Here is a 14,480-nt window from a genome sequence, read left to right as displayed (position 1 = left end):
ATTGTCAACGTCGAAACGTCCAAATAAGTTTATGAGACTATTTGACAATGAGAAGCATTACAATAATCGGCGCTCTTAAGGCAATTACTATCCTAGTTAAATACATTAAGCTTCAAGTTTCAAGTTACAATATTCAAACATTTAAGCGAAGCTGGAGCGCGAATGAACATTACAGTACTTGAAATGATCTTTAGGGTTAATTGTCCGGTAATAATTGTGTACGGAAACTATTTGAGCATGGTGTCACGTCAAACTTCGTTTAAGTCAAAGTGTGTGCAATACGGATACAGTGTAGTGTTAACACCGAAAACATACTTGAGTTTGCTAATAAACACTAAACAAATAAAGTTTGAGAATACAACAAACATAGGACTATGTTGGGATTTAAGTGTACATTTTAATTAAGAATTTTCGAGATGAATTTCAAACTGTGCACCATCGCTATTCTAATAGGCATCTGTGTGTTCATTTCAAATGGTATGTATTTAAATATGTTCTTTATTTTGTTATGGCTATAACTTTGATGTATGTTCGTATGGTGAACTGTATCGTAAATGTATTTTAATGAATATACAGCACATACATATAATACGAGCAGTTCTATTTTAAGTTTACGCTGGGACGTAAGCGACTTTAATGGATTATGTGGATTTACAATTGCTTGATAGGGTAAGAAAATCCTCGTGCGCTTGTTTCAAATAAAGCAAGTATGGAAGCGCTATGTGGACTTCCAACTGTCCACTTTAGGCAACAACAAATTGATCATTTGTTCGTCAGATTTTCCGCACCTAAAATTCGAAAAACGAAAAAAATAATAAAAAGAAATATTTTTTGCCCCTGCACATATTAATTGGCCGCGCGGATTATATTTCTTTTGTTTACTTCTAAATTTCCCCTTTTTTCTGAATTTCTTGAAGGTATTTCCATGCTTTAAATTCTTCGCGAGCAAACTTTCCTCGTGTCAGGACAAAACAGGTCCGGGTAACCGCAAAACACCTGATATTTGGTTACAGTCTTTTTTGTCGGGAATATTTTGCAGGACGCACCGTTGTTATTCATTTCCGGTATTAATTTTCAATTTACTTTCAGTTTTCGTTAATGTTAAATACACGTTTTAAGTGAAAATAAATGTCATAGTCAATGGATTATAGTCTTCAGTAAACAACAGCAGTTTCACAGCGTCGAACGCAATAACTATTTATGTGTGTTTTAAGTAATTCATTGTTTTTTACTCAAAATTTAGTGCTCAATAAAAACTTAATAGATTTTGAGTACAAAACTTATATTTAAATACACGCCGGACACACGACTTACAACCATTGCACATGTTTTCGTGAGTTATGTTTTTAAATTCCAAAATGCATTTCTCAGTATTCATATACACAAAAATGTTAAAAACAGATAAAAATGTAGGACTTGTAAATGTTTTAGAAACAGTCTGTATTTACAAATACAGTATTATAATAACATCTGTAAAATCAGAAAATAGAACCTTTTATAAGTAAAATGACTGTCTTAATTTTCTCAATTCTTTGTTCTTATCGCACTTTGATCGATTAGTGATAAAGCGGCCTGTTATTAAAGTGGCCTGTTTCTTACGGGCATTGAAGCTATGGAGGCAGTCATGTTATTCTTTTTCAAGGCACGTATGTAACGACGCATAACAGCATCGCCGCATAAACGAAATCGACCACGTTTATGCGGTGATTTTCAACGCATAAACAGGAATTTCGTATGTGGCAAAAAGGCACACTTTCGCCGCATAAAAACACACCATTAAACACATACTAGTACAATAGTGGTTGATAAAGTTTCATCAATATCGGCCTTAGTTTTTTGGTGTCCACCTAACCAAGGTTTGTACTAGACTTTTAGAGACGTAAATTCTGACAAAGATTAAGTAAGATCGGTTTAAATGTGAACCAAACCAATTGATCTTTCTGCGAAAACGTTTGATTTTTTTTCCAAACTTTACTTGTTCCAATGTCCATTGCAATAAGTCACTAGTTATGCACATGAGATTTGTAACCACTGCACCAAACCTGGGGAATATCGGGGCCTTTGAACCAATCCCCGGTAAAGCCCCCGCTATCCCCCACACTCACGCCGGGGTGGGGTGGGGGCAGTGGTAACCATTACGTAGAATAAGCAAAGTTGTGAAAAACGTAAATGGTTGCTAAAGGGCAATATGTGCCACAAAATAACAATAACATATATTTTACTGACTATGTCAAGGACCATACCACTGTCATTAATATATGTATGTATAAATGAAAACTCGTGTGCACAACTTCAAATGCCAGTGAACATTTGTGTAACGTTTGGTGGCTCTATGTATGGTAGGTAAGGAGCTATGCACTATTCACTAACATATCTTAATTTTGACTGAATCAAGGCCATAATTATTTTGTTACTGGAACAATAAAAATAAAAATAATTAACGCAGGTACACAGCTTCATACACCAATGAATAAATGTACGTGACTCTGTAGTCTCCCATGTCACAAGATTTCGGGACGGACGGACGGACATCATCATCATCATCATCATCATCATCATCATCATCAACAACGTCATCACCATCGTTTTTGTTAAAATATTAGAACTCTGTTTGTTAGCTTTATAATAAATGGTTAAGTTAATCCTCTTTATGTGGCCAAAACACAGTTGCGCCCCATATAAGCAATTTCTGCTGTATGCGTTGAGCGTCGCCGCATAAACGTGGTCGCCCATTTTATGCGTTGAAAATCACCGCATAAACGAAAAAAAACACGCTTATGCGGCGATGCTGCTATGCGGCGTTACACACGTACCTATAAACCATTCGTGGTCAAGGCGAGGTCTTGAAACGGAAACATCTTTAATTTACCACCTGTGCTTAATATAATGACCAGTGCCACATTTGCAGATTTGTTTGATACTGCTTCAATTGTATTGTCCCACAATTCAATCCACAGTGTATTTTTTTTCAGAAATGTTCTCTGTGTTATTTACATTTTCGATCTTCTGGCATGTCAATGTCACTACAATTTTACCATGTGCTTCAAGAGATTCAAATTTAGACCTGACCCAATATTTAGAAATGCTCAAATGATGAATTTCTCTTACTTGTCTAAAAACGTGTTTCAGTGATAGTAAGTTAGATTAGTACGGAATGAATACAATTTAGTTGTTCTTTTTGGTCTTAGAATAATTGCATGTTACTGTGAGGAATGCTGTCTTTACAATAATATCCACGTTTAAATTGCTGATGCAATGAAAGTCAATAGTAAAGCATTGGATCTTATTGTCATTTGTTAAATATTAAGACAGATTTTCATGAGATACAATTAAAACCTTTTCATTTATAACTGAGAACCTTTTTTGCAATTAAAAAGCATTTCTTGACATAATTGTATGAAAAATTTGGTAAGATAAATACATTTTTATTTTATTTTCGCTTTGCGCTCGCCTCTGATTTGCCTTAATTTTTTTTTCGCTGTCTCGCTCTAACTTTTTTTTTTTTGCAAAATCCGTAGATCAATTTGTTGTGGCCTTATGTTATAATCATGGGATTGCATTTTTTGGATTGTATACCACCTTAATATTCAATAAAATACTGAACTAATAGTAAGTCATTACTTGTTCTGATCATTTCCTTTTATATTTTACAGCTATTCCCTTTTCTTTCCTCCCTTCGTTTATTCCATTCCCTGCATGTAAATCCTCTAAACTTCACGTCCCAGGCTAGTGCTAGGATTCATATTACATTTGCCATTTTGAACAATTTCATGTATGACGTGATCTTTAAATCAGTCCAAATGAATGTATTTTTTAAGTATATTTATCCTTTTACCATTCAGTGTGTTTCAATAACCCACGACCATCGACGTTGAACGACGACATTATTATTCATTTATATGTCGTCAATCTATGAAATACCGCAACGGTACTGTGTGGTTGCATCATAATTGGGATTAAGATAAAAATAATACGAACAATATATGTTTGAATAATATATAAACAGTACATTTGTAAACGACTAAACATAGAGAAAATAATAGAAACAATGAGGAGAAAAATAATACTTAAAGTAGGTGATGCAACAATAAAATTGTATTATTTTAACAGCAATGTTTTCCTTTTATAGCAGTTTGTTATAGGCTGGTATTTCTAAATGAAATATTCACACAATTCTGTCAGTTATCATTGAGTTTTTTTCTTAAAAGCTACTATTTTTTCTTTTGTTTACCTCTATTTCAAGAATACTTTTTCTTTGAGTCCCAGGATGGATTTATGGTTTAAAGAATAATGGTGAAATATCCCGTTCACTTAAAATAATTATCATGTCATTGTAATCAATACATATTTCTCTTTCCTGTTCGGAAATACTGCGAAATGATATTTCATTGAAACAAGCTTATTTATTTTATATATATTTCAGCCAAAGAGAAAAAAAAGAAAAGCGACGATTCGGACGATGGGTATGTTTCTCTCTCGTATTGCCAAAGTTATGGTACTGATGCTATAGTCGTGTCACGTTGCCAAAATTATGATACTGATGTTATCGTCTCGTTACGTTGCCAAAGTTATGGTATTCATGCTTTCATCTCATTACGTTGGCAAAGTTATGGTTCTGATGCTATCGTCTCGTTTCCTTATGTTACTGATGTTATCATCTCGATACGTTGCAATTTCTTGGGACTTGTGCTAAAATCCATTTAGGTCGCCAGAATTATTGTACAAATGCTATTACACTATAATTATTATTATTATGAAACTGCGTTCCCTCAAACAAGCGGTCGTTCGAGAACCGGCGTTCCCTCGAGGTCGAAGCTTGGTCCCGAACTTTTTTCCTTCTATTTTCATATAAAATATACCCACGCTGCATCGAAACCTAATTATGTCGAGCAGTCGAGCAATATCCTCGGTCCCAAGTACACAAATCGTTCACAAAACCTTATGGGTCCCTCGAGGACATAATTTCACACTAGTTTCCGAACGCGTGTTCCAAAATAAACAAACAATTGCTAGGTGTTTAAATTTTCGCAAGTTGTAAAAATTGCAATGACAGTTGAAAGGCAATTTGATATGGTGTGAAAAACTGTTTTTCACTGTTAACGCATGACCGATATTAGTTGATATGGGCATTTGAGATGATAATTATGAGAAGTTAATGACGAGAAGTTAACGCTTTAGATGTGGTCAGAAGGTTCTTTGAATTCACTGCCGATGCTGACCGTGATCTTCAGACGCTCTGTACGCTGTCACGCCACATTGCAATTGAACAGTTTCGCGAAACCGACAAGACACGCCAATCAACAATCCTTGATTTTGCGACATTTAAATCTGACTAATGCCACAATATGTACTGTCATTCAAATGTTGCTTGTTACGAAAATGTGCTTTTTTTGTTAAAATAAACATTTCTATTTATTCATTTATTGTTTTTTTCTTTTGCGTTTTACATTTAGTTTACATCAACCTTTGAACATATTAGCGATTTCCACAACGCAACACATAATCGGTGTCTTAGTAAAGAGTCTGTTTGACGACTTCAAACTTAAAATACACTGAAAGATATTTCATATCAAACTGGAAAATTGAAAATCGGGTCGTTCGAAACATCGGTTCCCTCGAGGTTTTGGCTCGGTCCCTGGCGACCTCGAGCGATCGCAGTTTTACTGTATGTGTATTCGTTGCCAGTTATGGTATTGATGCTATCAACTCATGCTTTCAAGTTATAGTTTTATTGCTATCATCTCGTTATGGTACTGGTGCGATTACTCCTTTACTTTGCCAGAGTCATGGCAACACTGGTGCTATCACCTCGATACATTGCCAGAGTCGTCGCTCTTGTGCTATTACATCGTGTACGGTAGCAAAAATATGGTACCTCTTCCTGTTTTGTTGCCAGAGTTATGACACTGGTGCTATCTTGTTTCCTTATAGTATTGATACTTTCATCTCATTGTGTTGCCATAATGTTGCTATAATTATGTCCTATTATCAAAGCTATGGAGATGTTGATTTCACAACTTTGCAAAAGGTATGGCGCTGTTACGCTTTAATCTGGTTGTGTCGGCAATGCCTTGATGATATTGCTTTTAAGTCGTTTCATTACGTAAGGCCCTGCTATTACTCCGAATGACCAAAATCATGAAGCTATTGATGTAATCTCTTTTCCTTTCCAAATTATGGCTATATGACTCTCTTGCAAAATTCATTCCGAAATTGTTTTAAAGTAGTTCATAACCATGCCAAGGTGAAAGTGAGTGGGGTTTCATTTCGATTCCATACCAAGGTGAAAGTGAGTGGGCTTTCCTTTCGATTCCATGCCAAAGTGAAAGTGAGTTGGCTTCCATCTCGATTCCATGCCAAAGTGAAAGTAAGTGTGCTTTCATCTCGATTCCATGCCAAAGTGAAATGGAGTTGGCTTTCATCTCCTTTTCATGCTAAAGTGAAAGTGAGTTTACTTTCATCTCCTTTTCATGCTTTAGTGAAAGTGAGTTAGCTTTCATTTCGATTCCATGCCAAAGTGAAAGTGAGTTGGCTTTTATCTCCTTTCCATGCCAAAGTGAAAGTGAGTGTGCTTTAATCTCCTTTCCATGCCAAAGTGAAAGTGAGTGGGCTTTCATATCGATTCGGGCTTTCATATCGAGTCTATGCCAAAGTGAAAGTGAGTGTGCTTTCATTTCGATTCTTTACCAAAGTAAAAGTGAGGTCGCATTCATCTCGATTCCATGCGAAAGTGAAAGTGAGTGTATTTTTATTTCGATTTCATGCCGAAATAAAAGTGAGTTTGCTTTCATTTAGATTCCATGCCGAAGTGAAAGTGTTATTGCTTTCATTTAGTTTTCTTTTCAAAGGCATTGTGTTTCCATCTCGTGTTCATGTCAACAACATGGTGACATTGCCATGGTACCAGGGCTCGTACCCTTAAGGTCGTACATTACCCTTTTGCATGCACCTAGCTTTACTTCTGGGCTTTTTCGTTTGAGACCCAATACTAAAAACTATTAAAGATATTTTGTTACATTTAAGAATTCGCAATGTCTGAATCTGGCCCTCAAACTTATAATATAAGTAAACGTATAATATACAGTAATATTTGTACACTGTTAAATGTTCTGATTTGTTCAATACCAATGCAAACTTTGCTTCATTTGCAGAAAGGTCTGTGACCTGAAATTATTTGAAACACAAAACACATACGGAAAATCATGTAAGTTTGCCTTAAGTCCTAAATCATTAAGAGTTTACAAATTATGTTCTTATTTGTATAATACAAAACGGAAAAAAGTTCAGCTTTATATATTTCAACGTGTTGGAACGAATACTCCTAATTATTGAACACTAATTTCGACAATATTTTAATGGTATATTGTGCTTAATGCCACGATACTATAAATAAAACCATAGTACTTTTTTAGCCGAATCAGACTGCGAAGACTGTTTGATATACTGCACGAAGGTAATGTATAATTATTTTTGTAAAATTATTTTAAGATAGTACATGGTGTATTGCGATGCATAAACGGATACCAGCTTCTATGTTTTCATTTACTGTTCCATTTACTGTGATACATTCATTCATATCTGGATTAATTGAAAGTAACACATCAGAGTACTCCCTTTGACTGTTATTCATACAGCAAACTTTTATAATATTCAAAAGCAACTTATTATACTTGCAAATTTTTTATCCAAGTACATAGCATGGTATATACAATCAGTGCTTTAAACGGCTTCAACATTTATGACATTGTTCATGTAATGTAATTTTGGCAGGGTAACAAGAAATCATGTATTACATTATACTGTACAACACACGACAGTGGATGGACTCCAACGCCTAAGCCAGTGACCACCTCAGTGACAACAGCTCCAACTGATGAAGGTAAAGCTCTAAACGTATAGGTGATCTTTGGCTGTTGTGTTGTATATCATTTCACGGACTTTATAAAAATGATGTTTTTAACCTCTATCAGGTGATCTATGATATCTATAATTAGGTTGTCCCTGATTTGACACAGGCTTTTCTTATGTGAGTAAAAATAATTTTAAAAGCCAAGGTCGAATTTGCTTCAAAGGGAGCTAATTTACACACTTTTAATGGTTTAAAATATTTTGAATTAATGGAACGGCAGTGTTTTTTTTAAATATTCGACTTTCAAATATAGAAAAAAAACGAACAACAACAACAACTCTATCTTAAATGCGGTAGTAAATTTTAATCTGAAATAAGTTTCAATTGCAACTTATTTCAATGTAACAATGCTGGAAACAATATGTGGAAAACTAGACACGTTGAATTAACAAAGCACACATAAATGTATTCATATTGTCTCAGACTCTTACGGGTACATAGTTCAACGGTAGGGGGTGAACACATTTTGTGTTAAAAGGGGAGTGCCTTGTCAGTAAACAAAGAAGATTTCAACCATTATAATTAAGCCTTTATCTAGAGGTCTTTATGAAAAATAAACTTTAACCAAGCCGCACCAGGCCTGTATGTTTAATATCCATAAAGACCTCCAAAAATAAAATAACTTATACAATGACATTGTATTGTATCTTCAATTTTAAACTTTAATATTTTTTCGTTATGTTGCAATAAAATTACACTTTAACGCAGGAAATCCTTCGGAACAGAAGAAGCCTAAGGACTGTCCAGCACTGGACTGTCCGCCAAAGGATTGTACGACCCTACGCGAAATCTCGGGTGTGAGTGTCGGGGCGGCCTTAGGGATCCTCGTACTCGGGCTGTTCTTTGGAGCCGTGGCAACCGCCGCTCTCTGCGTCTGCTGTCCCTCCGTCCATGCGTGAGTTGATCCGACATCTTTGTTTTAAGTATCTGATGGGCTACATTTTCTTATTCCCGTAGTATCTGTGTTTGTTGTATATTTCATATAATAGGCCATAGCTTCAATGTATGGTTTATATTTAATGGCTCGTTTGTAATTTGTTCTTGTATATAATCCCCCAATAGCATACGCATTATTCAATTGGAGTCCTGTGCTCAGTTTTAAAGGGTTTCGATATTATCTGTAATCAGGAAGGAAATGAACTGCTGAAGATCTATTTTTAAATATACATTCGGATTGTTTTTTTTTTTCAGAAAGGCATCAGCCGTAAGGACAGGCAAGAAGAAAACCTGCTCCGACGAAAATCTGGAAGATGATGAAATCTCGGTGAGCATACATTGTGATCGCATGTGCATTTTTTAATACAAATACATAGTGGATGTTCCTTTGAACTGATACAGGTACAAACACGTTGGGTAGCCTTTGGTAGTAGATTGGTACTCAAATCAACAAATAGACCTGTAGGGAGTCACTGGCAAACCGGTTTCTCAGAATTAACTTTGATGCTTATCTTGTAATTATGGTTTTATTAACGGAATTTTATTAAATTTATTTAGAATGCTAACGAGCAGAAATCCCGACCCCTTCCGTTGGCGCCGCTCCCTTCCCTACCTGCTGACATCCGGGCAACAGCTACAACAGCGCAAAATGCCAACAGTGGCCGACCAGCCTCCCAACACATATACAGCGAGTCGATGGATCTACCTGTCGGCAGCACAAACACGTATAATGCGTACGGCTACGATCATGCCAACACCAATTCGTCACTTGCTCCAGTGACATCACCGACATACGGATACAACAAGCTCACTAATGACGTCATACCGAGCACGAGTTCTTCGAAAATCGTAGGTGGCGCCTACCAGACACTGAACGCCGACAGAAGCCAGAATGCGGGATACAACCAGATACCCGCTGTAAAGGATGACGGCGATTTACGGAGCCAGGAGCACAACGATCCCGGTGGAGCTCACCAGTATTTTGTGCTGGAAAAGAAGGACGCTGAAATGGACAGTACGGAAACTTGTCATCGTGATAATGACACCAGTGTTCCACATGATTATTTTGTGCTGGAGAAAAAATGATGCGCGAATACTACAATGATTCAATTTGTCAAATCTTGCAACAATTATTTAATTATTCTTTTAATAAATGTTTTTCTTATAGAAATGCAGTGCGTGTTGAATAAATCTGTTGAAATAAAATCCTTAAGAAGTTCACAACAATGTTTATAAGGACGATAGCGATTATTTTTTTTTAAAATAGACATACAGTGTATATACTAACGCATATTGTCTCTTTATGTCAAATTATGTGCAATAAATTTCAGTTTTGTTCTTTTTCGTTCAAAAATACGAGTTGACCGTCATGTTTTATGTTACGTGTTTTGTTTGATTTTATCCACTTGCATTTTAAATGTTAAATTTAACGTCATGATTATAATTTATGCGAGATCTTTGCAATCCACCTTGCCTTGTAAAGGAAACTTAAGAGACTTGGGTGCGCAACAATAAATGCCGTTGGGGAATGAAACAATACATCAAGGTAACAATCAAAACCAGCCGACTTAATACCAATCCTTTCAACTCATAACAGAAGGCTAAATCGAAAAACGAGCATATTTGCGACACTGGGTATAGGGAGCTCGGTTACCGCCATGACCGAGGGATGTGTTTATGTGCGACCCTGTGTATAGGGAGCTCGGTAACCGTCATGACCGAGGGGTGTGTTTATGTGCGACACTGGGTATAGGGAGCTTGGTTACCGTCATGACCGAGGAATATGAATATATGCTACACTGGGTATAGGGAGCTCGGTTATCGTCATGACCGTGGAATGTGAATATGTGCGACACTGGGTATAAGGAGCTCGGTTACCGTCAAGAACGAGGAATGTGTATACGTGCTACACTGGGTTAAGGAGCTCCGTTACCGCCATGACCGAGGAATGCGTGTATGTGCGACACTGGGTTAAGGGAGCTCCGTTACCGCCATGACCGAGGAATGTGTATATGTGCGGCAGTGGGTATGGGGAGCTCGGTTACCACCATAACCGAAGAATGTGTATACGTGCTACACTGGGTTTAGGGAGCTCCGTTACCGCCATGACCGAGGAATGTGTATATTGCGACACTTGGTATTGTTGTGCCCAGATCTTTGGACACAAAATACATTGATTTAAAGTTAAATTGTTAGTGTTATTTACATCTTCAAGGTCATTGTGACGCGTTGTCAAGATGTCCCGTTCCCAGCGACTGCACGTGCGACGCAGTTGACACCGACGAGCCACTTAAATGCGGTCCATGCTCAAAGTGCCAACGACGGTGGAAATTATGCGTTTAGAGCCGCCATTTCCAGTCAGAGGTGAAGAGATCAATGTCCAGAAATCATTCGTTTCCGGAAAGGCCCAAACTGTTGAACACCCAGATGTTGGTGACCAAGACGCTGTATTGGTGGTCAGAGCGGTCGATGCTGAAAAGCCGTCAACATCATCCACCGAACCATCAAAACCCACAGCTGTTTGCAATTGGTTAGATGATTACCAAGCTGCAGATATCGCCAACATGCAATCCCGCGACAGTGATCTTAAACTGGTTTACACTGGGATGCTAGAGGCGCGGCAACCAAATAAAAAAGAGATTGCGTTTAAGAGCCCGGCAGCAAGGCACTATGATATTATCTGGTAAAATCTGTCCTTAGTTGATGGTGTTCTTTACCGTAAACAGTCCCCAGAAAAGAAACCGCAAATGGTTGTAGCAAATGAACTCAAAAATGAAGTCAGGAATGTGTATACGTGCTACAGTGGGTTTAGGGAGCTCCGTTACCGCCATGATCGAGGAATGTGTATATGTGCGACACTTGGTAAATGGAGCTCGGTTACCGCCATAACCGAGGAATGTGTATATATGCGACACTGGGTATAGAGAGCTCGGTTACCGTCATGACCGAGGAATGTGTATATGTGCGACACTGGCTAAAGGGAGCTCGGCTACCACCATGACCGACAAATGTGTATTTTTTCGACACTGGGTATAGGGAGCTCGGTTACCGCCACAACTGAGAAATTTGTATATGCTCGACACTGGATGAAGGGGAATCGGTAACCGTCATGACCGAGGAATGTGTATATGTGCTACATTGGGTATAGGGAGCTCTGTTACCGTCATGACCGAGGAGTGTGTATATGTACCACACTGGGTATAGGGAGCTCGGTAACCGTCAAGACCGAGGAGTGTGCATATGTGCGACACTGGGTATAGGGAGCTCGGTTGCCGTCATGACCGAGGAATGTGTAATGTGCGACACTGGGTATAGGGACCTCGGTTACCGTCATGACCGAGGTATTTGTAGATGTGCGAAACTGGATAAAGGGAGCTCGGTTACCGTCATGACCAAGGAAAGTGTATATGTGCTACACTGGGTATAGGGAGCTCGGTTACCGTCATGACCGAGGAAAGTGTAGATGTGCGACACTGGGAATAGGGAGCTCGGTTACCGCCATGACCGAGGAATATGTATATGTGCGACACTGGGTATAGGGAGCTCGGTTGCCGCCATGACCGAGAAATGTGTATATGTGCGACACTTGGTATATGGAGCTCGGTTACCGTCATAACCGAGGAATGTGTATAAGTGCGACTTTGCGCATGGGGAGCTCGGTTACCGTTATGACCGAGGAATGTGAATATGTGCGACCCTGGGTATAGGGAGCTCGGTTACCGTCATGACCGAGGAATGTGTACATGTGCGACACTGGGTAAAGGGACGTCGGTTACCGTCATGACCGAGGTATTTGTAGATGTATGACACTGAATATAGGGAGCTCGGTTACCGTCATGACCGAGGAAAGTGTATATGTGCGACACTGGGTATAGGGAGCTCGGTTACCGTCATGACCGTGGAAAGTGTAGATGTGCGACACTGGGAATAGGGAACTCAGTTACCGCCATGACCGAGGAATGTGTATATGTGCGACATTGGGTATAGGGAGCTCGGTTACCGCCATGACCGAGAAATGTGTATATGTGCGACACTTGGTATATGGAGCTCGGTTACCGTCATAACCGAGGAATGTGTATATGTGCGACACTGCGCATGGGGAGCTCGGTTACCGTCATGGCCGAGGAATGTGTATATGTGCGACCCTGGGTATAGGGAGCTCGGTTACCGTCGTGACCGAGGAATGTGTACATGTGCGACACTGGGTATAGGAAGCTCGGTTACCGTCATGACCGAGGAATGTGTACATGTGCGACACTTGGTATAGGGAGTTCGGTTGCCGTCATGACCGAGGAAAGTGTAAATGTGCGACCATGTATAGGGATCTCGGTTTCCGTCATGACCGAGGAAAGTGTACATGTGCGACACTGTATAGGGAGCTCGGTTACCGTCATGACCGAGGAAAGTGTATATTTACGACACCGGGTATAGGGAGCTCGGTTACCGACATGACCGAGGAATATGTATATGTGCGACACTTGGTATAGGGAGCTCTGTTACCGCCATGACCGAGGAATGTGTATATGTGCGACACTGGGTATAGGGAGCTCGGTTGCCGTCATGACCGAGGAAAGTGTAAATGTGCGACCATATATAGGGAGCTCGGTTACCGCCATGACCGAGGAATGTGTATATGTCCGACACTTGGTATAGGAAGCTCGGTTACCGACATGACCGAGGAATGTGTATATATGTGACACTGGGTATAGGGAGCTCGGTTACCATCATGACCGAGGAATGTGTACATGTGCGACACTGGGTATAGGGACCTGGGTTGCCGTCATGACCGATGAAAGTGTAAATGTGCGACCATGTTTAGGGAGCTCGGTTTCCGTCATGACCGAGGAAAGTGTATATGTGCGACACTAGGTATAGGGAGCTTGATTACCGTCATGCCCGAGGAAAAAGTATATGTGCGACACTGCGTATAGTGAGCTCGATTACCGCCATGACCAAGGAATGTGTATATGTGCGACACTGGGTATAGGGTGCTCGGTTACCGTCATGAACGAGGAATGTGTATATGTGCGACACTGGGTATAGGGAGCTCGGTTACCGTCATAACCGAGGAAAGTGTACATGTGCGACACTGGGAATAGGGAGCTCGGTTACCGCCATGACCGAGGAATGTATATATGTGCGACACTGCGTATAGGGAGCTCGGTTACCGCCATGACCGAGAAATGTGTATATGTGCGACACTTGGTATATGGAGCTCGGTTACCGTCATAACCGATGAATGTATATGTGTGACACTGCGTATAGGGAACTCGGTTACCGTCATGACCGAGGAATGTGTACATGTGCGACACTGGGTATAGGAAGCTCGGTTACCGTCATGACCGAGGAATGTGTAGATGTGCGACACTTGGTATAGGGAGCTCGGTTGCGGTGATGACCGAGGAACGTGTAAATGAGCGACCATGTATAGGGAGCTCGGTTTCCGTCATGACCGAGGAAAGTGTATATTTACGACACTGGGTATAGGGAGCTCGGTTACCGACATGAACGAGGAATATGTATATGTGCGACACTGGGTATAGGGAGCTCTGTTACCGCCATGACCAAGGAATGTGTATATGTGCGACACTGGGTATAGGGAGCCCGGTTTCCGTCATGATCGAGGAAAAAGTAT

General features: G+C 39.6%; 1 protein-coding gene across 2 annotated transcripts; it reads left to right on the top strand.

The window, feature by feature from the left end:
* The first annotated feature begins 248 nt into the window (after positions 1-248).
* LOC128217939 (uncharacterized) lies at positions 249-10,183 on the top strand. 2 transcript variants are annotated; one of them, XM_052925406.1, is made up of 8 exons: positions 249-477; positions 4,424-4,463; positions 7,152-7,204; positions 7,413-7,453; positions 7,771-7,879; positions 8,618-8,804; positions 9,101-9,173; positions 9,419-10,183. In XM_052925406.1, exons 1-8 carry the CDS (start codon positions 417-419, stop codon positions 9,929-9,931), a joined length of 1,077 nt encoding a protein of 358 aa, XP_052781366.1. In that variant the 5' UTR covers positions 249-416; the 3' UTR covers positions 9,932-10,183. The 2 variants fall into 2 exon arrangements, with proteins under 2 accessions (XP_052781366.1, XP_052781365.1); XM_052925405.1 differs by having other exon boundaries at positions 251-477; positions 9,404-10,183.
* The last annotated feature ends 4,297 nt before the right edge of the window (positions 10,184-14,480 follow it).

The sequence above is a fragment of the Mya arenaria genome, chromosome 14, assembly GCF_026914265.1.
Source record: "Mya arenaria isolate MELC-2E11 chromosome 14, ASM2691426v1".
Lineage (NCBI taxonomy): Eukaryota > Metazoa > Mollusca > Bivalvia > Myida > Myidae > Mya > Mya arenaria.
The sequence above is the reverse complement of the archived record's forward strand: the minus strand, read 5'-3'. Positions and strand labels throughout refer to the sequence as shown.